Raw genomic sequence first — 21,053 nt, 5'->3', positions numbered from 1 at the left:
AGTTTAAAAATGTTCACCTTTGAAAATATTGATAACTGGACCTATATAAAAGTATGTATCATGGAAATAATGGGGGTATTGGTTACTCACCTTTGACAGCTCTAGTTCTAAATGTTAAAAAAGATAAAATAAGATAAAATTAAACTGATATTCAGTCAAATAAAATGATAATACATGCAGTGGTACAAATCTGACTTTCTGGACAGAAAGAAAGGGGTGCTTTGAAGAAGACTACATGTATGATCGAGGCTCTGCAATGTTGCTGGCAAAAGCTGTTGATTTAGGTTGATTTTGCTATTAAACAGTGCAAAACTGGAGAAAATTCAAGTCATATGACACCAATGAGACTATTTAACAAATATAAGATTATTTTATACTTTTTTAATATTTTCTGAAAAGACTAACCATGGAGCTAAATATACATGTATATATGCGAACTAACCTATCTTCTTCAAAGATATTTTGATGAAGCCCTCTGGCAGAAGTATTAAAAATGAGTACTTCTAATCCAATTTACTTTGTTATGTTTATGAATACATGTACTTGTTTAGTTTATGCATAGAACTTTGGATGGTGTAGGAGTTACCTTTATAAGCTTATTAGACACCCCTGAAGTCTGTTCCTGGAACCTGGGAAGACATAAATGTATTCCAAGCTGGAACCAACCAGTAATGAGCAGAGTGTAATATTTCTTGTTGTCTTGACTTAACACTAACAGCGTTAGAACCAATGCCGCTAGTGATCTTAGATTACTATCCTGACTGTTAACCACTTGGCCATGCCGACAATTCAATACTTCTTTTCACAGAATCACATATATCTATATATTGTTTCTCAATTGCAATTTTTATTGTATTCTTAATCGTTATGATAGTATCACAATAGTAAATCAATCATTTCACCAGTGAGTGTATATATGATAAAGAAACAATTCGATTTTAGATTCAATACGGACCGGATTTTTATGGTACGGAACGGTACGGAAATTAATTGGATACAAATTGTAAACTTCCGGTGAAATAATCATTAAAATTATCATTTAAATTGCTATTTGTCGCGACTTTGAGATGTGATCGCAAGAGTTGTGAATTTTAATATGATGGCAGAAGCAACTACATCATCCTCAAGCTCAACACAAGTTGTAGAAGTTGAGGTATTCAAAAAGTTTAATGAAAATTGCTCAATTGCGTGTTAAAGTGGGTGGGGTATCTCTTTAATACTTGATTTTCTATATTATAATATAATTTGATCACATTTATATGCGCAATACAAAAAAAAATCATTCATTTCGAATAAACTGCCGTTTAGTCGGGTAATTTTAACAACTCTTTAAACATCTGTACAGCCTTTAGCAACTATTAGAGTCTAACTTACTCTGTGAAACATGATATCATAGCTCCCAAAGACACATCTCTTTAATACTTGACTTTCTAGACCTGTTTTCTTATTTTAACGTAAAGCAGCATTCTAGTCAAAATACTTTTGATGGGCCATGGCTAGATTCTGAGATGTTTGTTTTGGGTCGGTCAGAATCTCAAAATAAAGTTAGCTTTGTAACTGTTACTAAAAAAACAACAACCTAAAAATGAGTTAAATATGGCAAAATAAAAAATAAAGAAAAAAACATATAAAAGAAACTAAAATTATGATTGGTACCAGAACCTTTTTTACACAACATTGTGGTCTAATCATGTTTTGCTTTGTGTGCTATTCAGTCGGAATGCGGGTCAGCTCGGCCCTAAAACGTACTTGGCCCCCGAGTCAGCTCTGCCCCATTCCAACTCGGCACGGGTCAACTCGGCCCACTTTTTAATTATTAATATTAAGGTTTGTGTTAACACTTTTTATTGTTATTATGAAATTATTTATAAAACACGGATTGACAGTTTCAGAACAAGCAGCAGACAGGCTTTTCTTATCAGTAGAATTGCGAGTAAAAATTATCGATTGCAGTGTATTTCTGACTCATGGTAGGTTTAACCGTAAATTTAAATACATTCAGTGTCGAACAATGTGTTGAAATATATACTGAGAGGAAGCTAAGATCACCAGCTTTTAATTGGTGAAACAAATTTTAAAATCATGCTTTACATTTAATCGCCCCAAACTAGCGATTTAAACACGGCTAAATTTGCATTCTTTTGCAAGCGAAGGGAAACTAAGGATAACAACTCTTGCTTTTTCACTCAATATACCTCGGTTATTTACGTAGTTCAACAGAGAGAGTTTATTAATATAAGACAAATAAATAACAATTTTTTCTTCTAAATACTTTATTTCGGCAGAACTACAATGTATAACTATATAATAATAAGATATTTCTTATTATTCATTTACTGTAACAACATGCAAAGCAATGTTAATACGTTATTTATATATTTTAAAGTGGGCCGAGTTGACCCGTGCCGAGTTGGTATAGGGCCGAGTTGACTCTTTTCCATTCAGTTGGTATATATTTAGAAATTTCCCCTAAAATTGATAAATGGTTTTATGGGAATCTACATTGAAAGATGACAAGTGATGACTTTTTAAAATACAATTTTGTTTTATGATTTCAGAGGACAACAAGTCCAACATTACAACTGAAGTTACGTAAACCAAAGAATGACAAGAAGGTGAAATGGTCAAATGAAACAGTGGATAATGAACATTTGAATAAAAAGAAATCAAAATGTGAGTATGGTAGCCTTAAGTCTGCTATCTATGTCATAGGGTATATATATTTATTACATTGTACTGGCGAATGTTTATTCACCTATACTTAACCTACACTTCCAATAAACTATCCTAGATTATATCATTTTTAAATACACACACATACACGCACATAGCAAATTTTATCAGTTTGAAATGGTACTCTTACAGGGTGTCATATGTAGTTGTTGGTATTAAAAACTCTTTTTCGTTGAATTCGATTTAATTTTGCACAGGTCAATAACCAGTCATAACTCCTTCCGCTTTTCTCTGCCATTATGTACCCTGCAGACATTTTCACAAAAAATCTTACGATTTATCTTAAGTTTTTCACTAACGATAATCGTAAGTTAAATCTTAAGTCATTTTCACAAAGCCACTCGTAAGTTAAAATTTTATCTTAAGATAAAAAATTCACTTACGATAAATCTTACGACAAAACATCCCTAGCAACGTTCATTTGATAGTGATGTGCATGCTCTATATTTGATTCCCGTTTTAAAATCAAGTAATCAAGAGCTTGAAATATCTATTGAACACAATCAAATTTCAATAAGAACAAAAAATGATTCAAACTGATATAATTTATATCTTGATTGAAGATAACTATATATATCTAAAAGATTCAGAAAGAAGGTCTACTATGTTATTAATAAATAAAAAGGGTACCACTAGTACATGCTGGCAATGAAATCGAACTCACCAATTGTACAAATTATAAGTTTTCAATAATACTAGTCTACAGTATAGTTCACATTATTTTAAACTATTCATAACCCTCTCCATCGTGACGTCATCAAGTCATGACGTCACAAATGTATATGTTGAAAAATAATTATACCTCAATTTGTGTTATTTATAGCATACTGTTTGCTTAATATTTAGTTGTCCACCAACTTTTTGTTTGTTTTTATTCAGTTTAGGTAAGAGATACATGATATTTTACCCTTAAGAGAGAAAAAATTACACTTACAAACAGGGAAGACCTATCGTAAAGTTACGACAGATTTTGCACTTAAGATTTTCTTAAGATTTTTTGTGAAAAGGAGATTTATCGTAAGATTTCTCTTACGACAAAAAATTGTCGTAAGATTTTTTGTGGAAATGTCTGCTGAATTGCATGTTTATATAATTACAGGATCGTATCTTTTGTTGCGTAAAACCAATTTCCAATTGATACTGCCTACATGGTTGAGCTGACCCATGACATCTAGTACCCATGTGACCAGTGCAAACCATAAATATTTGGCACATCTATTTATCGCCATTTGATTATAGTCAGAAGTCTACATGCAATATTTGTTATTCAATGATGAATCATGCATATTTTTTTTCAGTTTTCCCCATAAAAAATTGATTGTTTTATCCAGATTGAAAAATGGACATGACCATTGAGCTGTGTTTGTTAAGTTAAGTATATGATGGTATCCTTGAAAAATTCGCTTTTTATTTTTCAGGTTGTTGTATATATGAAAAGCCAAGGATGTTTGGAGAGTCCTCAGATGAAGATGATGATTGCACAGGTCACTGTAGAGGTCATAAAGGCAAATGTTATAAAGGTGATGGGCCAGCTGATGATGGTAGGTAGATGATATAGAAACAACTGTGAAACAAGCATGTCATAAAACTAGCTTAAAGGTTTAAAACTACTATAGATATTGTATAATAATTGAATATTCTTAAAATGATATAATCACTACATTCTATCCTATATATTCTTAGAACTATATACAAATGAATCATATCAAACAAAATTTGGCCTGAAATCTTTATTATTGATGTGATACATGTATTTAGTTCTCAGAACGACAGGATTTTGATATTTTGAAAAAAAGTCCATACTTGAAATAATCAGCTCATGGCAGTGTGTGATCTCATAACTGCATTTCTTAAAATAATGAGCTCATAACTGCATTATTTGAAATAATGAGTTATGGCTGTATCACTTGAAATATTGAGTTCATTGCTGTATTACTTGAAATAATGAGTTCATAACTGTATTACTAAAAATAATGAGCTCATAGCTGTGTTACTTGAAGAAATGAGCTCATAACTGTAGTACTTGAAATAATGAGTTTATGACCTAGTTTCTTTAATAATGAGTTCATGGCTGTGTTACTTGAAATAATGAGCTCATGCCCTACTACTTGAAATAATGAGTTCATGGCTAATGAGGTCATGACCATCAGTGTTAGCGATTTTCCCTAACTTTACTGAGTACCTGGGACTCAGTGCTAATAGATCTGTTACGTCCCAATTCAAATGGAACGAGTCCTCAATTACAAAAATGTCAATGTTTGCATAACTTCATAATACAATCAAATTTGTGACTGTTGATGTTCGCGGATACCATTGATAGGTTGGCCCAAAACGAGGCCGAGCATTTGCTCCTAGTCTACATTTGGGATATAAATCTGCATTGCTAATGAGAAAGGAACAAATGAAAATGAGGTGAAAGTCAAGTTCTTATAATACAATTTATTTAAAGTGAATAGAAAATCATTTTCAAGCAGAGCAAAAAAACTTAAGAGAGAATTGACCAATTATCGGGGAAAAAGTGTTTCATCCCAGGGACTCAACAGCCCTTTTTTTCTTTCCTCCCTGGCAATTTTAGAGAGTAAATTGATATGTTTACTCAGTAAACGCGAACACTGACCATGTTACTTAAAATAATGAGTTCATGGCTGTGTTACTTCAAATAATGAGCTCATGCCGTGTTACTTGAAATAATGAGTTTATGGCTGTGTTACTTGAAACAAGCTCATGAATTAAGTCTGTAAAGCATTTTAAACAAGTTGATGTGAAATATTCTGGTGTTTTGTTTACACACTCTAAACAATAATGGTCAGCTTGTGTAAAAATTGTTTTGGCAATACAAAACAATGTAGTTATATAGGTAAGAGAAATTCTTGTGCTGTCAAAGGTGACAGAATTGAAAATTTAAAGTAAAAATATGATTAGTTTCAATCTGAGTGTGTGTTGTTATGCACAACTTAGAGGTGTATTTGTAGTGAAACACTGTTTAACATGACACTTTTACAGTGCTATACATGATATTCAGTAATGACCTCTAGTTCACCAGTATAGAGCCAGGTTAGCCTTGACCTGTGACCAGCGTAACCAAACTATACTGTTGACTGACCAATTACAATACTTAAATGTGTTGAGATAATAAAAACGGTCTATGAGTCATGAAGCAAAGTTTAATTTTGATGTCCTTATGTATTTTAGGGGGAGCATCTGGAGGCGGAAGCGATCAAGCGGGTCCAAGTGGATTGTGATATTTGTTTTTTTTCCAATAAATATAGTAAATGTGATATATGAAGTGTATTACGCTAGGAAAATTAAGTCTTCTGAATAAGCGTCATTTTTCACTACTTTGAATGGACTACACGAAGGATTTTGATACAAAACTGTTCATACTCATCGTGATGAAGATGTGCGATGAGATGATGTGTATCAACTCACATTGTAGTATTAAAAGTAGTATATATTGTGTGTAAACACGTTGCTATGAGTACACATTGTATTTTTGTTATGGGGCATATTTTTGTTCAGCTCTAGTTTTTTCTGTCAGCATCTTAACATAGTGTAGAAAATAATGCCATGTTTTGAATACAGTTTGTATGCACTTGTATGTTGCTAAGATTCTGAAGCGTTCCTGGATGTTAAGAAATTGTAGTTTTATGCTCCCCTCGTCCCCTACCCCGATATTTTATGAAGCTCTCAATTTGTCCTTTCTTCCATCTTGTCACACTTACTTGCCCAATCTTATGGCACCTTCATTTATTGACTGATATTTGATGTATTGGTATCACTCATTGGCTGGGTGTTAGGTTGATTAGGTCCGGGAAGCACACAGTGGCGTGTCTGATATTCTTGTTTTATTCAGGTTCTTTATTTTACAGGTAGAAAAACATTCCTATTTTAAAACATACTGGATTTGGACCACTTGCCGGCAAGGATCACTTACAGGCGATTTTATTTTTTACTCTTGACAAAATATCTTTGGTGTTTTAAGCATTTTAACACACCCACTTGTGCTTTTGAACTAATCTCAACATTGGTAGGTACATAATTAATTATGTTCTATTTGTTCCAACATATTCATAAGTTTCATGGCTTCGTTTCTGTAGGCACCCCAGTTGTTTGCTACGACAAAATAATTAGATTTTTGCCCAGCAAGTGGCCCAGATCCAGTATACATCATGTATTTGATTTAATTATGTTCACAGATACAAATGTAAGGTAGCTAGGTGAACATTAGGTACAGTGGGTATAACATTTTGGAATAATAAATTGTGGAAAAAGAAAACTCAACATTTCTGCAGTAACACTTACATGTTATTATTTGTGCCTAGTCAGATTTATGGCATTATGTAATATTGTTGTGACAAACCTGACTGTTTTTATAAAGCTAAATTTTGTGGCTACGTGTATGTTTTAGGGTCTTATATTTTATAATTTTTTTGTACTTTTTGAAAAATTCAAATTTATGGCTAAGGTCAATTTTGTGCCAAGCTAAAGGTTTCTGCAAAGCTCCATTTTGTGGCTAAGGTCAATTTTGTGGTGAAGCTTAAGGTTGCTACAAAGCTCCATTTTGTGGCTAAGGTCAATTTTGTGCAAACCTAAAGGTTTCTGCAAAGCTCCATTTTGTGGCAAAGCTAAAGGTTTCTGTAAAGCTCCATTTTGTGGCTAAGGTCAATTTTGTGGCTAAACTCCATTTTGTGGCAAAGCTAAAGGTTTCTACAAAGCTCCATTTTGTGGCTAAGGTAAAATTTGTGGTTTCACAGAAGATTTCTGCAAGTTTCCATTTTGTGGCTAAGGTCAATTTTGTGGCAAAGCTAAAGGTTTCTACAGACCTTCATGTTGTGGCTAAGGTCAGTTTTGTGGCATAGTTAAAATCTCTGTAAAACTCAATTTTATGGTTAAGATCAATATGGTAGCTTAAAAGTCATTATAAAACTCCATTTTGTAGCTAAGGTTAATTTGTGGCATACCAAAATAGTCACGATTTCCTATGAACAGTAGATTATTACACTTGTTGACTGACATATCTTAACTTATACTGAATAAAACACAACTTCCAAAATAAACACAATTTTGGCGTCTCCCAACTCTTTTGATATAACCGTAGCCAAATAAACTTGTGTTGAAGTAATTATCGATAAAAAAATCAGTATTTTGTTTGTTATGTTCCATTTTTTAGTGTTTGTTTTTATTTAATATTATCACTATTTTTAGCGTGCTTTCTTCGAATAAATTTCTTATTTTGTAAGTATGAAAGTGTCAACTTTTTGTATGATCATATCATTTGTTTAAATTGTTTCTGTTTGAATTTAATGTTAGAATGTCTGAAATATACCATGGTATCATTTAGTACATGTGAGTATTGTTAACCTTTTTACATATTGACTGCTGGATGCAAAAGGGTTGTAAGCTCTTCTTTTTGTCATTAGAGTTACAACCCTTTTGCATCAAACCCTCGAATTATGATCTATCATTTTAGCTTCATGGTGAGAGTTTGGAACAAGAGTAGATGTGTAATTATTTTGTCTTTTTTGTTTTCTAAATGAAAAATATTTCTTTTAGAATCAACACATTTGTTTTAAGTTTGTAAAAATGTTAAGATTTTTGTTACTAGTGCATAATATTTGTTTTTGAATCCTCAATAAGGCTTTGGTTGACTTGTTGTGATAACCATTTCTTATAACACTAGACTAGAGCTTGCTGCAAGGTGAACTTGTTTGGATAGTTCCCCATTTTTACAATATTTACTTCCCTTGCCAAAAGTGGCAGCCATTTTGGGGGTCAATATTCTATGTAATATATAATTGACAAAAGATGAAAACATCAATATAAACAACTAATTTTGATGAGTTGTCAAATTCTTTAATACATATGAAAGAAAATAGTTATATACATGTAGCACCAATGTGTAAAAGATTTTTATCAGTTTTCACAAAGATGATAGAATTATATACATGCCATATTTCCAGCCACCCAGATAGGGGGATTTGGCTTCAAAAAGCAGGGGATTTGGACCAAAAGTAGGGGGATTTTTAAGCAAGCGCAAACCAGTCTTCATCTTAGAACTATGAAAACATATAATTATATTTCCCCCATTTTATTATGACTATGAGCATTTTTTCAACATCATTTGATATTTTTAAGTTTTAAACAAAAATAAATAACAACTAAAACTTGTATCCGAAATCACCTACTTTTTCATACATGACATTGTTGATTCTTTTAGCAATGTTTTTTATTATACATGAGGAATTAAGTGATTTCTTCAAGTACTTTATATATAATTCAAATGAGCCGTGTCACGACAAAACCAACATAGTGGGTTTGCGACCAGCATGGATCCAAACCAGCATGCGCATCCGCGCAGTCTGATCAGGATCCATGCTGTTCGCTTACAAACCCTATTACATGTAGAGAAACTGATAGCGAACAGCATGGATCCTGATCAGACTGCGCGGATGCGCAGGCTGGTCTGGATCCATGCTGGTCGCAAACCCATTATGTTGGTTTTGTCATGACACGGCTCAAATATTCAATAATGAGAGATTTTTATCTTATCTTAAGCATATGAATTATGATATATTGAGAATGACCCTAAAAATGGCGGCCAGGAGAGGGAACCTGTATGGCATTGCAGTTGAGTTTGACAACACTACATTTTTGAATTTTCTATTTTTATACTGACACCCCTTAAACAATTAATAAACTATCCAGATCTCAGAAAATGTGAATTTTGTCATGTGCTAAACTATTTAAAGTATGATGCTTGTCTGAAAAGAGTGTCTGCGTTTTGTAAATGATAGGGTAATTTTATTTTGGATTATGTTATGATTATGAATTCTTCTGATTTAAAAGATTTTTTGGTAACAAATTGTCTTATTTTACTAGTATGTTTTCGTGGGTCTTTTTTTTAAAAGAGAGGAGCACAGTTTAAGTTAGTCCAATATATCAGACGTAACAGGCTTGTTATAGTTTCTGTCGGTCAAGCCTGACGTCTAAAAGTTATTGCTCATCATAAATTTTTTTTAAAAAATGTCTATTGTCTTGCCTTTCAAGCTTTATTTAAAATCTTATGTTCTTTTCTTTCAATTTCATGCTCAATCATAAACAAAAACTCTCAAACAATGTACTTATCGTACTTATCAATTAAAAATAAACATCAATCTATTTTTGTCTATCGACCATACTGGCTAAGTAAGGCACTTTACAGATTGATTCCAAATTTTTGAACGGAAAATACATGTAAACACACGCTGATGGTGCATGGGCAATTATTTGATTATATAATATTCCGTTACAATTTTCTGACTCAGTCAAATGCTTGCATTTGAATTAGCCAATCAGATTTCCCGCACGGTATGGCAGCAATTTGTTTATCAGCTGTATAAGGAATTTCATTACATGAGAGGATTTAATCATGATTTTTCTGATGTGACAGTTTAATTATTTTCTTTAAAGGTATTTGTTTTTATTTTTTTCATAAATAGGTGAAAATTAAAGTAAACACACGCTGTCTTAATTCTTTTTTCGTTCCGCCTGATTTTCTGGTGGAACGTGCTATGGTTTTTTGAGCAATTTCGATATTGCGTTGCTTTGCCCAGAAGCAAAAATATCTCAAAGCGACGTCATATTTATAGGACTAAGTTTTAAGTAAGCTTTAATAAAAGACACGTTGCTTCATCTGTTTAACTGAACTGGTGGAGAGTTATTAATAGTTGATTGATGTTTAGGTAAAACTATATAATTATTGTATTCCTAGAAAATTATTGTAAGATTCTAAAATTTATGAAATGTAAAACGCTTTTGATTTTCAGTAGAAATGGTTATTTTTCTTACTTATAAATTATTTCGAGAGATTTTAAAATTTCTTACACTTTATAGAAAAAATAGTTATTTTTCTAACCTTTCTAAGAGATTTGGAAATTTCTTCCACTTTAATATACAAGATTTCATTCAGGTTAAGAGAATTTTTCACTAAAATGAGCTATATGATATAATTTGTATTTGATGCATAGCCGCTTTCATGAACGTGTAAGTTAAATTGAGCATTTTGTTCCACACAAGTTTTATTATTACTTTTATATAGGCAAACATAAGTTATTACATTTTTGAATTTACAAATCCTGCTGTAACCTAATGTGATGAGCATTTTCCACCAGTATAGAGCCAGGACAGCCTACTAATTCATGATGTCTGACCAGGCTTTATACTTTCTGTAGCTCAGTTTTTGTACTTTGATTTTGAAATCCTATAAATTCCAAAATAGACTTTTCTGATAAATTCCAAAATAGACTTTTCCGATAAATTCCAAAATAGACTTTTCCGAATTCAAGGCAGAGCAGAACCTGGTACAAAATAAGCATGCAGGTCAAGTGTCAAAGATTAATCTTTGTATATAAATGGTGTCTGTCTGTTTTAATTCAGTCCTCTTTAGCGATAGTGTTGGGTATACAGACCTAAGATTTGTGAGTTTCTGAAATTTCTCAGGTTAAGTCCTGGCAAAGTACTGAGTTTTACTCTGATGATTGATGACAATATGTATAATGGTGTTTGTCAGTGGAGAGTGTTTCAAATGAAGTTGGGAAGTTGTTAGTAACATGTTCTTCTAAGGTAAACTGGTTTATATTGGTTCAGATATATTATTAAGGTAACTGTTGTCAGATACTGGTAAATTATACTTATATATGTACATGTATAGAAGTCATTATAAGAATCAGTCATAGTCTACAATGGTATTTCTAAAAAAAATCTTGAGTCACGATTTTGTGTTTTACTAATTTAGCCAGGCCTGGAAAATGAATTGGTCGTCGTAGTATATATGATTATTTTTTAATTTTTACGAAATTGGTGCTAAAAAATTCTTGATTTCTATCATTTTTTGGCAGTTTTCTCTCCCAAATATACCAAATTGCATGGCCCGCTAATAAAAAGCTGTTTAAAAAAATAAAACTGGGCAAATGTTATAAGTTTTATGGGCTTCTTGTCCAGGGCACAGACATATTGTTATTAGGCTTTATGTGATTCTAGTGCATATGCATTATTGTTTATTATTAAAAAATGTTTAAAACATTTATTATGTTCAGTTATCTTTTTTTCCATGTGCCTCAGAGTTCCCACTTTAAATTTTGAAATGTCTGCATGGCATAAGGAATTAAGTCACTTGAATGGTTGAAGAAACCAAAGATCATGGGTTGACAAATGAGTCGAATGCCTGTGTTCTATATTGGTTGAAAAGAAAGTTAAATGACCATCCCATCCCCAACTTAATTATTTGGTGAACTTAAAATTGTATGAAAGACCCGGATGCCCCTACATATATGTTAAGACACCGAATGTACAGTCCTTTCCTTTGTTAAGAAAAATAAGTGTTATGTTAGCCGGATCTGAGAGGTGACCTTGATCTTGGAGCTAGAGGTATGTCTTGCACATGAAAAAATCATGACAAATCGTCTCCTCAAGCTTAATATATGTGCCAATTTGTGTCAAAATCCCTTGAAACATGACAGAGTTATGTGCGGGACAAGATTTTCTAACTGCTGACCTTTGACCTCAAGTATGACCTTCATCTTAGAGTCAGGGGTATGGGTCCTGCGCATGACACACTGTCTTATCATGCTTAACATTTGTGCCAATTTGTGTAAAAATCCCTTGATGAATGACAAAGTTTTGAGCCGAACAATGTTTTCAAACACATGCACGAACACTGGTAATACTAGATATATATGCCCCCTTTTCATTTGCATGGTGGGACTTAAAACAAAACAAAAACAAAAAATAACCCACTAACAACAGATACTGGTTAAAGTGACATTATGCCCATCTAAAGGTATAAAATGAGTGTAAAAATAAATATTCATTTTGCCATAATTCCTTTTAATTTGATAATTTACGTCATAAAGAAAATAAATAACCCCCGGATCCAAACGATATTTCTGTAAATATCTTTTTAGAATTTACCTTTTTCCAATATCAACTCTTGGTCAAACACCATTTAAACAGTCAATCTTTTGAAATATAAAGTCAATTCAGCTCAACTTTACTATGAAAATATGAGCATAATGTCACAAAGTAATTATATACTTAAATAAAAAGCAAAGGGAAGTAACTAATACATAACCTAGAGGACAAAAGAAGTCAGGTCACTTAAAATTTGAAAATGATGTCAAGCGAACGGTCAATAATAAAAAAATTAAGATTATCCCATATAAAAAGTACAAATGGCGTCAAGGTTCAACCACAAGTTACTCAGCTTACACAATTTAGTCATCTGAATCAATGATCCTAAATAGGAATAACGTGAAAGCGCAGACACTACTAGGTTAATTATTTCGAAATTTAAATCTAACATCTATTTAAATTTTCAAATAATAAACGATAAGGTTCAAACGAATTTGTAAATTTTATTAAAAGAATTGACAAAAGAACATCAAATATTTTATCTCCTTTCAAAAAGAAATTCAACAGGTGGAAATCGTATTTGTAGCACTCCACTATTAACCAAACAAATAGCAAGTTGTTCCATGTATTAAACCTTAAAGCGTTTTATTTAGAACCTATAGTTCTTGTTACACCTGTTCCTAATTAAAACGATGTAAACATATAAATGATCATTGTTCCCTTCTCATAGACGAATTGCAAACATTTCACATACATATGAATACGATATTTAATCAAACTGTGCACCCCCTTCACCATCATCGTCGACAATATCCTCATCGTCATCGTCGTCCATATTTTGTTCGAATTCAGCTTCAAGTTCCTTTTCTTGGAGAGCTGCGCGCACAGCTGCTTCCTCTTCCGGCGTTGGGTCGTCTGCTTCCGTTATTTCCGGTCCACTTGGAAATTCAGTAAGAGGCATTTCGGGTAGTGCAGGCTCAAAAACGACTTCAAGATTCTTTTGGCCCCAACCGATATACAGATTTTCAAAGTATCTAGAGGCAATAAAATAGGTAAAGTTGATATGACTCAAAATACAATTTAGTTGGAGCGAGGTCTGTCATTTTCTAATTTGAAACTTGTCCAAATTTTTAAGCAGTTAATATGTACAATGTATAAAACAACGTCTTACGTTCAAACTTAAATTGCGCAATCGAAAAATCGACGATTATATTGTAAAAAAATAATTTAAAAACCTTTATTCTATACGGCGATCAAAAGACTTTTTCTTATTAAAGTAGTGTGGTACATGGTGGCCGGCATGTTGGTGTTGAATGACGTACTTGAATGTTTATTATATATTAAGCACAAAGCAGCCATGCATGTAACCATCATATATATTCGTGCATAATCAAGCAAAATATATATGTATATGACACATTAAAACTTACTTTCCCTTATCCGCTGCAAATGCTGTTGCACCTACCCATACATTAGAGTGGAGTACAGCAATACCATATTCCGGTACAAATTTAGAACTTGTTCGTGCTAACCAAGCAGGGCTTCTTCCAACACCTAGTGGCAAAGTTAAATGAAACCAGTAAAAGTTAAATTAGCTTGAATTTGTATTATTGAATGTCTTGCCAAATGCGTCTCACAATTCACACATCAGTATAGAAATTATGGAAATCTTGTTGTATTTTTGAATATACAGCTAGAGCTCGGAGATTTAGATTGGAATTCCAGGAACAATTATAATCGGTGAATAATCGTCAAGGGAGATAAAATAAGGACAAAATTAATCAATCTGAAAATTAATACAATTTCTCACTTTCATCTTCAGCAAGAGGAGTTAGTAAAGGTGGTCCAGTTTCCGGTTCGGGTTCGTCTGGTTCATTTCTTTCTTCTTCCTCTTCCTCGTCTTCCTCCTCGTTAAATTCTTCCTTTGGTTGTGCTGGGTTCCACCAAGTCGCTCTTCCCTGAATACGTATCATTCTGAGTTAATTTCTACTTTTAATTGACGTGAATTGACATTTCTGCTGGACTAGCTACAGTACGATTATTATGGAAATAATGAAGGAAGTAAAGGAAGGATGCGATTTTATAAAGCACCAATACTTGGGTATGAATTATTTTCATCCTTATAAACTCTTTAAGAATTGAATTGGTCAAACTATTCATAAGAATAAGTTGCAAGTCGCTTATTACATGTACTTGTAAACTTAAAGCAAAACTGACAAGTACATAAAGAAAACCAATGTTCAATGATATACATGTACATGCCAATTGCCTTTGCTGTTTGTGAGTGCATTTAATATGTCATAATAGTATTAATATACCTGTGGTAATATGGCTTGTGAGTGATGGACCCAGGCCTGTAAACTACCATCGTAAAGGGTCTTTCTTTGGGCACACTTAAAAACTCCGGGTTTCCTTTAAAAATTACTTTCCCCCAACGACCATCACCTTGATTTTAAAAATATAAGTTACTTGTATTAGGAAAATTTAAGATGCTTTTAAGGGAAAAAACATTTAAAAATTGAACATTTAAAAATTTCAAGGGGAAAAAATTAAAAATTTTCTAACTGCTATAGCGAAATTTTTCCTTGAAAGGTATCATAACACGTGTTTTGGGAGTTCACTGAGGGAATGACCAAAAGGGCTTTTTGCTCCAAAAAAATTTACTTTTAAGCTTTGATAAAATCCAAAATCTTTTTAAATTACCCCTTTTTTAATGGGTAACAAAAAGTTTTTTTTTTCCCTTTTCTCTTTTTAGGGAGCGAGCTAGCCTTTGATCCCCCACCCTAAACAAAAACATAAAATAAAGATAATTGGAAGCTTAACATGTTTTTGTACCCTGAAGATGATTTGAGCTTCTTACCCGCCTCTTCAACAGCTTCTTCTTCCTCAGCCTCGTCATCAAACCGGAAGTAACCAAGAGGTGAAATCTGCGTACTAGCACTTATTCGGGCAATCTGCGCGCGCAGGTAATTCCTTTCAATTCCAGGAAATGGCGGATGGGAAACAACCTGGGCATCTAGGTTACCTGTGAAGAACTTTCTTATTTTTCTGGCAACCTGTATCTGAGCTGGTGTTACGTGTGGAAGTCGAATCCACTGCAATCCGGCTGCAACAAAAGAACATAATTTACTATGGTTGCTGAAATAACACAACAGTATTTGCGATTAAAATATAGAATTTGAAAGACCCTGGGGTACTGTAGTGCAGAATTCATTGTTCGTTTCATTTTGGTATCATATACGATACAACATATAACGCATACGTAATGACCCGATAACTGAAAATAGAACTTAGTTTTGTAAGAAGTCATCCCTTTTACTGCAAGTTTACGTATAATTCTTTAAATGAGTAGAACACAATTAGTTGTAGTTAAATGCTTGCAACACATTACATGTCTCATTTGCTACATGTAAGGCTTCCTAACAAAACGATGTTTTCTCAACTCACGTTCTGACGTTACAAAATACACTTTCTTGTTCAACCCAGTTCCGGCTGGCTCACACGGTATTTTCGGCGGGGGCTTATACAACGGCTTCAGGTCATCTGGCAACATCATATCTATAATTATATCATTCATAAACATGTTCATATCTATTAACATCTAAGATAAAAGCAAGTCATCTGAGGCCCCAAAGCCTAAAAAACGTAATTAAAATTCGATCTTTTACATAGATCAGCTAGGGCAATAAAACAAACAAAAAATAATGTAGAATATACTGAGAAATAGATTGAAAGTCGTAATTTTGAGTTATCCTTAATTTTTTTCCGATAGGGTCTATTTAGGTAATCTTTATTTAAAATAATTATCCCGGTAAAAAACGGAGTAAACGAATGACTTTGAACCACTTTTTTATTGATAATTTTGAACTGCAAAACACCTTTCATACTACTCGTGCGTCATTTCTGCTTTTTTTGCTTAATACATGATTAAATGTGACTAGCATAATGTTGCATTGTTTTAGATAAAAGTTGTATTCGTCATATCTAGAAATCGATACATACCGTCATATACACTACTTTCTTCATCCTGAAATTGAAAATACATGTACTTGAAATATACAGAGTAAAAGTTACAGAGAAGATATGAAGGTACTAGGTGTCTTTTCTGGCACCAAGTTTGTAAAGACTCATGTAGTCGTTCGTAATAGCTTGAAGCAGCATGACTCCGGAATCATACTAATTTTCATGAAAATGTTAAAAAAGTAGACTATTAAGGAGTAAAGTATTGTGAAGCGAACAAAGAAAGAATTTTACACTTTGCAAACGGTACTTACAATCGGCGTAAATTCCCCCCAAAAAACACTGTCAAAATGTGCCCAAAATTTTGCACTGACTGCTTTAAAACACGTTTGTAAAAAAGGGTAAAAAAAATATTCAAAAGCAAATCCTCAAATTTCATAAACATTTTTAAAAATGTAATTTTTTTCCGGGAATTTAACCATTTTCTTTTATAAAAACTCAAGTTTGAAAATTTTTTTTTAAAATTTGGGTATTGGGGTCATGCAGCCTTTTAAAGGGTTTTCAACCCCTTTTTCCATTACAAAATTAAAGGGGTTCCCTTTTTTAAAAAAGGAAAAAATTTTTTTTACATAAAAACACCCCCATTATTCGTAAGCCCTTAAAGCAAAAATGTGGGGGTGTTTTGGGGGTTTCGACTTCTCCTCACCGCCGTGGGTTCTAACTCCAAAGGCTTTGATATCAATCATAAGAGGAAGCCACTCAGCACTCTCACGGAATACCGGTGGCTCTACACAGATGCTTGCCAATCGCGCCTGAAATAATGCACGGATTGGTCTGGGTAGCCCCTATAAATAAGTTAGTTTTTTCGTAATTGTCACCTTCCATACGGCCAGTGTCGGTGCAACTTAAAATCCATCAACACATAATGCGCTAATTTGAAAAGTACGCACCCGCAGACCGCTCGGCAATTCATCGGTTTCATGTTCAGTGTCATTCGTTATACTAGCGTCATCTTCGTAATCTTCTTCGCCAAATTCCGTTTCAGCTAAGTAGTAATTCCGTGTAATTCCGATAATTTTCCCCCAGAAACGGATACTCTGAAACGTGTCATAAGACATTATTAACATTTAAAGAAGTTGTAAAAAGTATGTAGAGTTCAGATAAATATATATATATATACATGTATATAAACCAAAATTGTTATTAAAACGGCTTTCTGATTTACTTTGCAATTAACTTGATCTGATGTCTATTTATAACTTTAAGCCTCAGAAATTAACGACTTCTGTTGTAAGGGTAAACATTTTACCCTTCAGAACAACACTGAATATCACGTTAAATGTGTTAAATCATTTCTACTTGAATGGACCTTTAAGTAAAATAATTCAATATTGAATTATTAGATTTTGCCTCGAATTGTTAAGAAGCAGGTTGTTCCAGGCATTTTTTAATGTTACCAACCTTAGGTTGCTTATGCGTAAATCATAAAAAATCATATACCAGCAGTACGATTTACAATTACTGAATGCGGACATTCAGATTTATAAATAGTTAACTAATATTTAAGCTTGTATCCGTGATGAAAATGAATATTGTTTGAAATCAACTAAAATATTCGAAAGAACAGTACAAAACATTGAGGAAATTTGATTGAAGTTGATTTATTTTCACATTTCTTTTTAAAATTCGAAAAAAGATACCTTTATGAAGGGGCATTGCGTGATTAACTCTGTTAATGCTAAAGAAATTCTAACTATCTCCTCTCGGGGAAGTCCGATTCCGGCTAACTCGAAGAACGCTGCTTGTCGAAGAATGTCCGGAACACTTTTAAACCCATTACCTTCTTCAAAATGATTGTCAAGATCGTCCTGCACACAGTCTGGTACTTTCTAAACAAGGCAATGGTCTTATATGGCATAACAAAGAAATGCATTTATATGGCATAACAAAGAAATACAAGTGTACATGGTGATTATCCATTGGACGTTGATTTGAAATATTTTATGTTGGATTTTAAGTCACATCTACACTGTTGATATACGGCGTCTTTGCACCTTAATTGGTGAACAAAAGACCTCGAATGCCCCTCCGTTCATAATTTCATGCAGCAGACACCCGAGTAGAACCAACAACCTTCCGTAAGGGAGATGGAAAGCTTACTCGCGTGAGATAATCCAAAGTCCGTTGCGAAATTTGAACCCATATTTAGTGAAAAGGGTAGAGTGTCCATTAATGGTTACATGGATGGCCGTTAAATAGAGTATGAAATAAGCTCAGATCTTTGAACATGTTTACTATGAAACCTTCAAATAATTTTGTAACGTGCTTACAGGTATATTATAGGATTTTGTTTAAAAAATAAGTTTTATTTTCATATAATAACCAATGTAACCTTGAACAGTTCCCACTGTGCTTTTGCTAATCTTTCTGTGTATGACTTGTCAGGCTCATCTCGGATAGGAGCAGATGGAACCTCGATACGCTCTCTTTTCATAGTTTCGCTAATATCTTCAAGCTGGGCCAAACCATTTTCAGTTTCACCGTCTAAAAGCGTGGCTATAAGACTTGAAAGATGGTCATACCTAGGTAAATAAGTAAAGAATGTAATAGTAATGCAGTTGGTGGTCAATTACAGATTGTGCATTACACATAGTCATTACACATTGTGTATTGTACATTACACATTGCGCACTACACATTGCATACGGATTGTTATAACGGAAAGAAGATCATAAGAGTCCAAAGCAAAATATTTCATGAGCTGCGACGGTATTGAATAAATAGTCAATCTAGGAAGAATACAGATTGAAACATTTTTCAAAGTCTGATTTACAGTTTGTTTAAAATTATATTATTTATTTGAACTCGATTGTGAAACAAGTTCTTGCATGACAACAGTTAGGCAAATCAACCGTCGGGACAACAGTAAGGCAAATCTGTCTTTAAGACAACAGTAAGGTAAATCTGTCTTTAGGACAACAGTTAGGCAAGTCTGTCTTTGGGACTACAGTTAGACAAATCTGTAAGGTAGGTTAGGTGAGATCGGGATTGAATTTCTTTCTATGTTTTTATTATGCATTCGTCATAATGGCGAAGCATAGTTTTATTTCATGATTATCACATTGTCTGGTTTTTAGAAACAAATAATGTTTAGGCCTTATATCAATCACTTTCGAGTTTTCTTCCATGAACAAACCAGCACTGGTGCTATAAAAATATAGGCCTCTAACAAACGAGTTCCTGAACTGAGTGCAGACACCTAAACCATTAGGCAACCATTTAAAGCTTAACACTGAGTTGTACGGGATTTTGGTTTTCTGTTATTCTTATACAAAAAATCAGTGAGTGTAAATTGTCTCATAATGCGAAATAACTACATATACATGATGCAAGAAAATGGATTTTTGTAGCTTTTGGTCCAGTTATACTTTCTGTGACAAATATAAGTACATGTAAGCTTTCTAATTACCAAATTAACATATATAGAAAATACATGTGAAAATAATGATATCAAAATCCATCTTTAAAATAGGAAATAAGAAAGGAATACACTTTTGTTTAGTTAAGCTACAAATTATTCAAAAGTGATTTCTATTGCATGTTAACAATGCATAAAGATATTTTAAAAAGTAGATAAAATATATCTAAAATCACTTACAGACTAAGCGAATCCTCATTCTTCTGCGTCATCAAAAACATTTTAGCATTTAAACATTCCCTGTCCTCGGGGGTCAGGCTGGGTAACGAACCATCGTCCGAACCCGACGAGCTCCCCGCGCCCCTTGTTGGCAAGTCTCGGCGACCTCGAATGCTTTGTTTTTCACCAATCATTGCATAATAAATATTAGAAACTACTACGATTATAAATGCAATATTTATCCTCAGAAAAATACTAATTTCCTATGAAATTATTCTAACCATTTACAAAATCTAAATTTTATAAAAAAATGAAGAATGAAGAAAAAAAAATCCTTTGGTTAAAATATGGACTAATCCGAATGAATAGAAACAAACAAACAAGAAGCTCGGCGGATTTCTTTAGCAACGCAAGCAATCAATTAACAATGTATTAAAGATATCGTAAAATAACAAAACTCATTTCAATACTGACGTATCTCCTGATTAAAAGCTTTAAAGATATATTGATTTAACGTTGTGCACGTTATCCCCATGTATAATGTTAGCTGATAAATTAAACATTAATGAAAGTAATCATTAAATAAACTATACAGTTTTTAACGCTGTGCTCCAATGAATTTTGTAACAAACGTATCAGTGTATTATTTCCGCCGTCCGTAGATAAATTGTAAACCCACTATTTGTTATGTTCACATTGTCGAGTTTTATTTTAAAGTGTAAATAAATAAATAGATAAATAAATTATAAATAAAAATGAAAAAAAAAATGAAATAAATAAATAAATAAATAAATAAATAAAAAAAAAAAAATAAATAAAAAACAAGAAATAAATT

At 32.9% G+C, this 21,053-nt stretch overlaps 2 protein-coding genes across 3 annotated transcripts; one reads left to right on the top strand and one right to left on the bottom strand.

The window, feature by feature from the left end:
• The first annotated feature begins 977 nt into the window (after positions 1–977).
• On the top strand, positions 978–11,795 carry LOC132749874 (E3 ubiquitin-protein ligase PPP1R11-like). Of its 2 annotated transcripts, XR_009628475.1 has the most exons (5): positions 978–1,153; positions 2,559–2,673; positions 4,152–4,274; positions 5,926–7,198; positions 7,521–11,795. XR_009628475.1 is itself a non-coding variant. In XM_060739784.1 (4 exons), exons 1-4 carry the CDS (start codon positions 1,097–1,099, stop codon positions 5,973–5,975), a joined length of 345 nt encoding a protein of 114 aa, XP_060595767.1. In that variant the 5' UTR covers positions 978–1,096; the 3' UTR covers positions 5,976–11,795. The 2 variants fall into 2 exon arrangements, 1 of the variants encoding a protein (XP_060595767.1); XM_060739784.1 differs by having other exon boundaries at positions 5,926–11,795.
• A 1,309-nt stretch (positions 11,796–13,104) lies between these two features.
• LOC132749872 (radial spoke head protein 6 homolog A-like) lies at positions 13,105–20,527 on the bottom strand. The gene is made up of 11 exons (XM_060739783.1): positions 20,240–20,527; positions 18,974–19,163; positions 18,282–18,470; positions 17,532–17,678; positions 16,624–16,648; positions 16,069–16,179; positions 15,445–15,727; positions 14,940–15,003; positions 14,432–14,579; positions 14,052–14,175; positions 13,105–13,655 (listed from the first exon to the last, which is right to left on the bottom strand). The coding sequence occupies exons 1-11, from the start codon at positions 20,410–20,412 to the stop codon at positions 13,391–13,393; spliced, it is 1,719 nt and encodes a 572-aa protein (XP_060595766.1). The 5' UTR covers positions 20,413–20,527; the 3' UTR covers positions 13,105–13,390.
• Between the last annotated feature and the right edge of the window lie 526 nt (positions 20,528–21,053).

This window comes from Ruditapes philippinarum, unplaced genomic scaffold (genome assembly GCF_026571515.1).
Source record: "Ruditapes philippinarum isolate M1 unplaced genomic scaffold, ASM2657151v2 ctg447_1_1_1_1, whole genome shotgun sequence".
Taxonomy (NCBI): Eukaryota; Metazoa; Mollusca; class Bivalvia; order Venerida; family Veneridae; genus Ruditapes; species Ruditapes philippinarum.
Note: the sequence above shows the minus strand (reverse complement) of the source record. Positions and strands in the feature narration are given on the sequence as shown.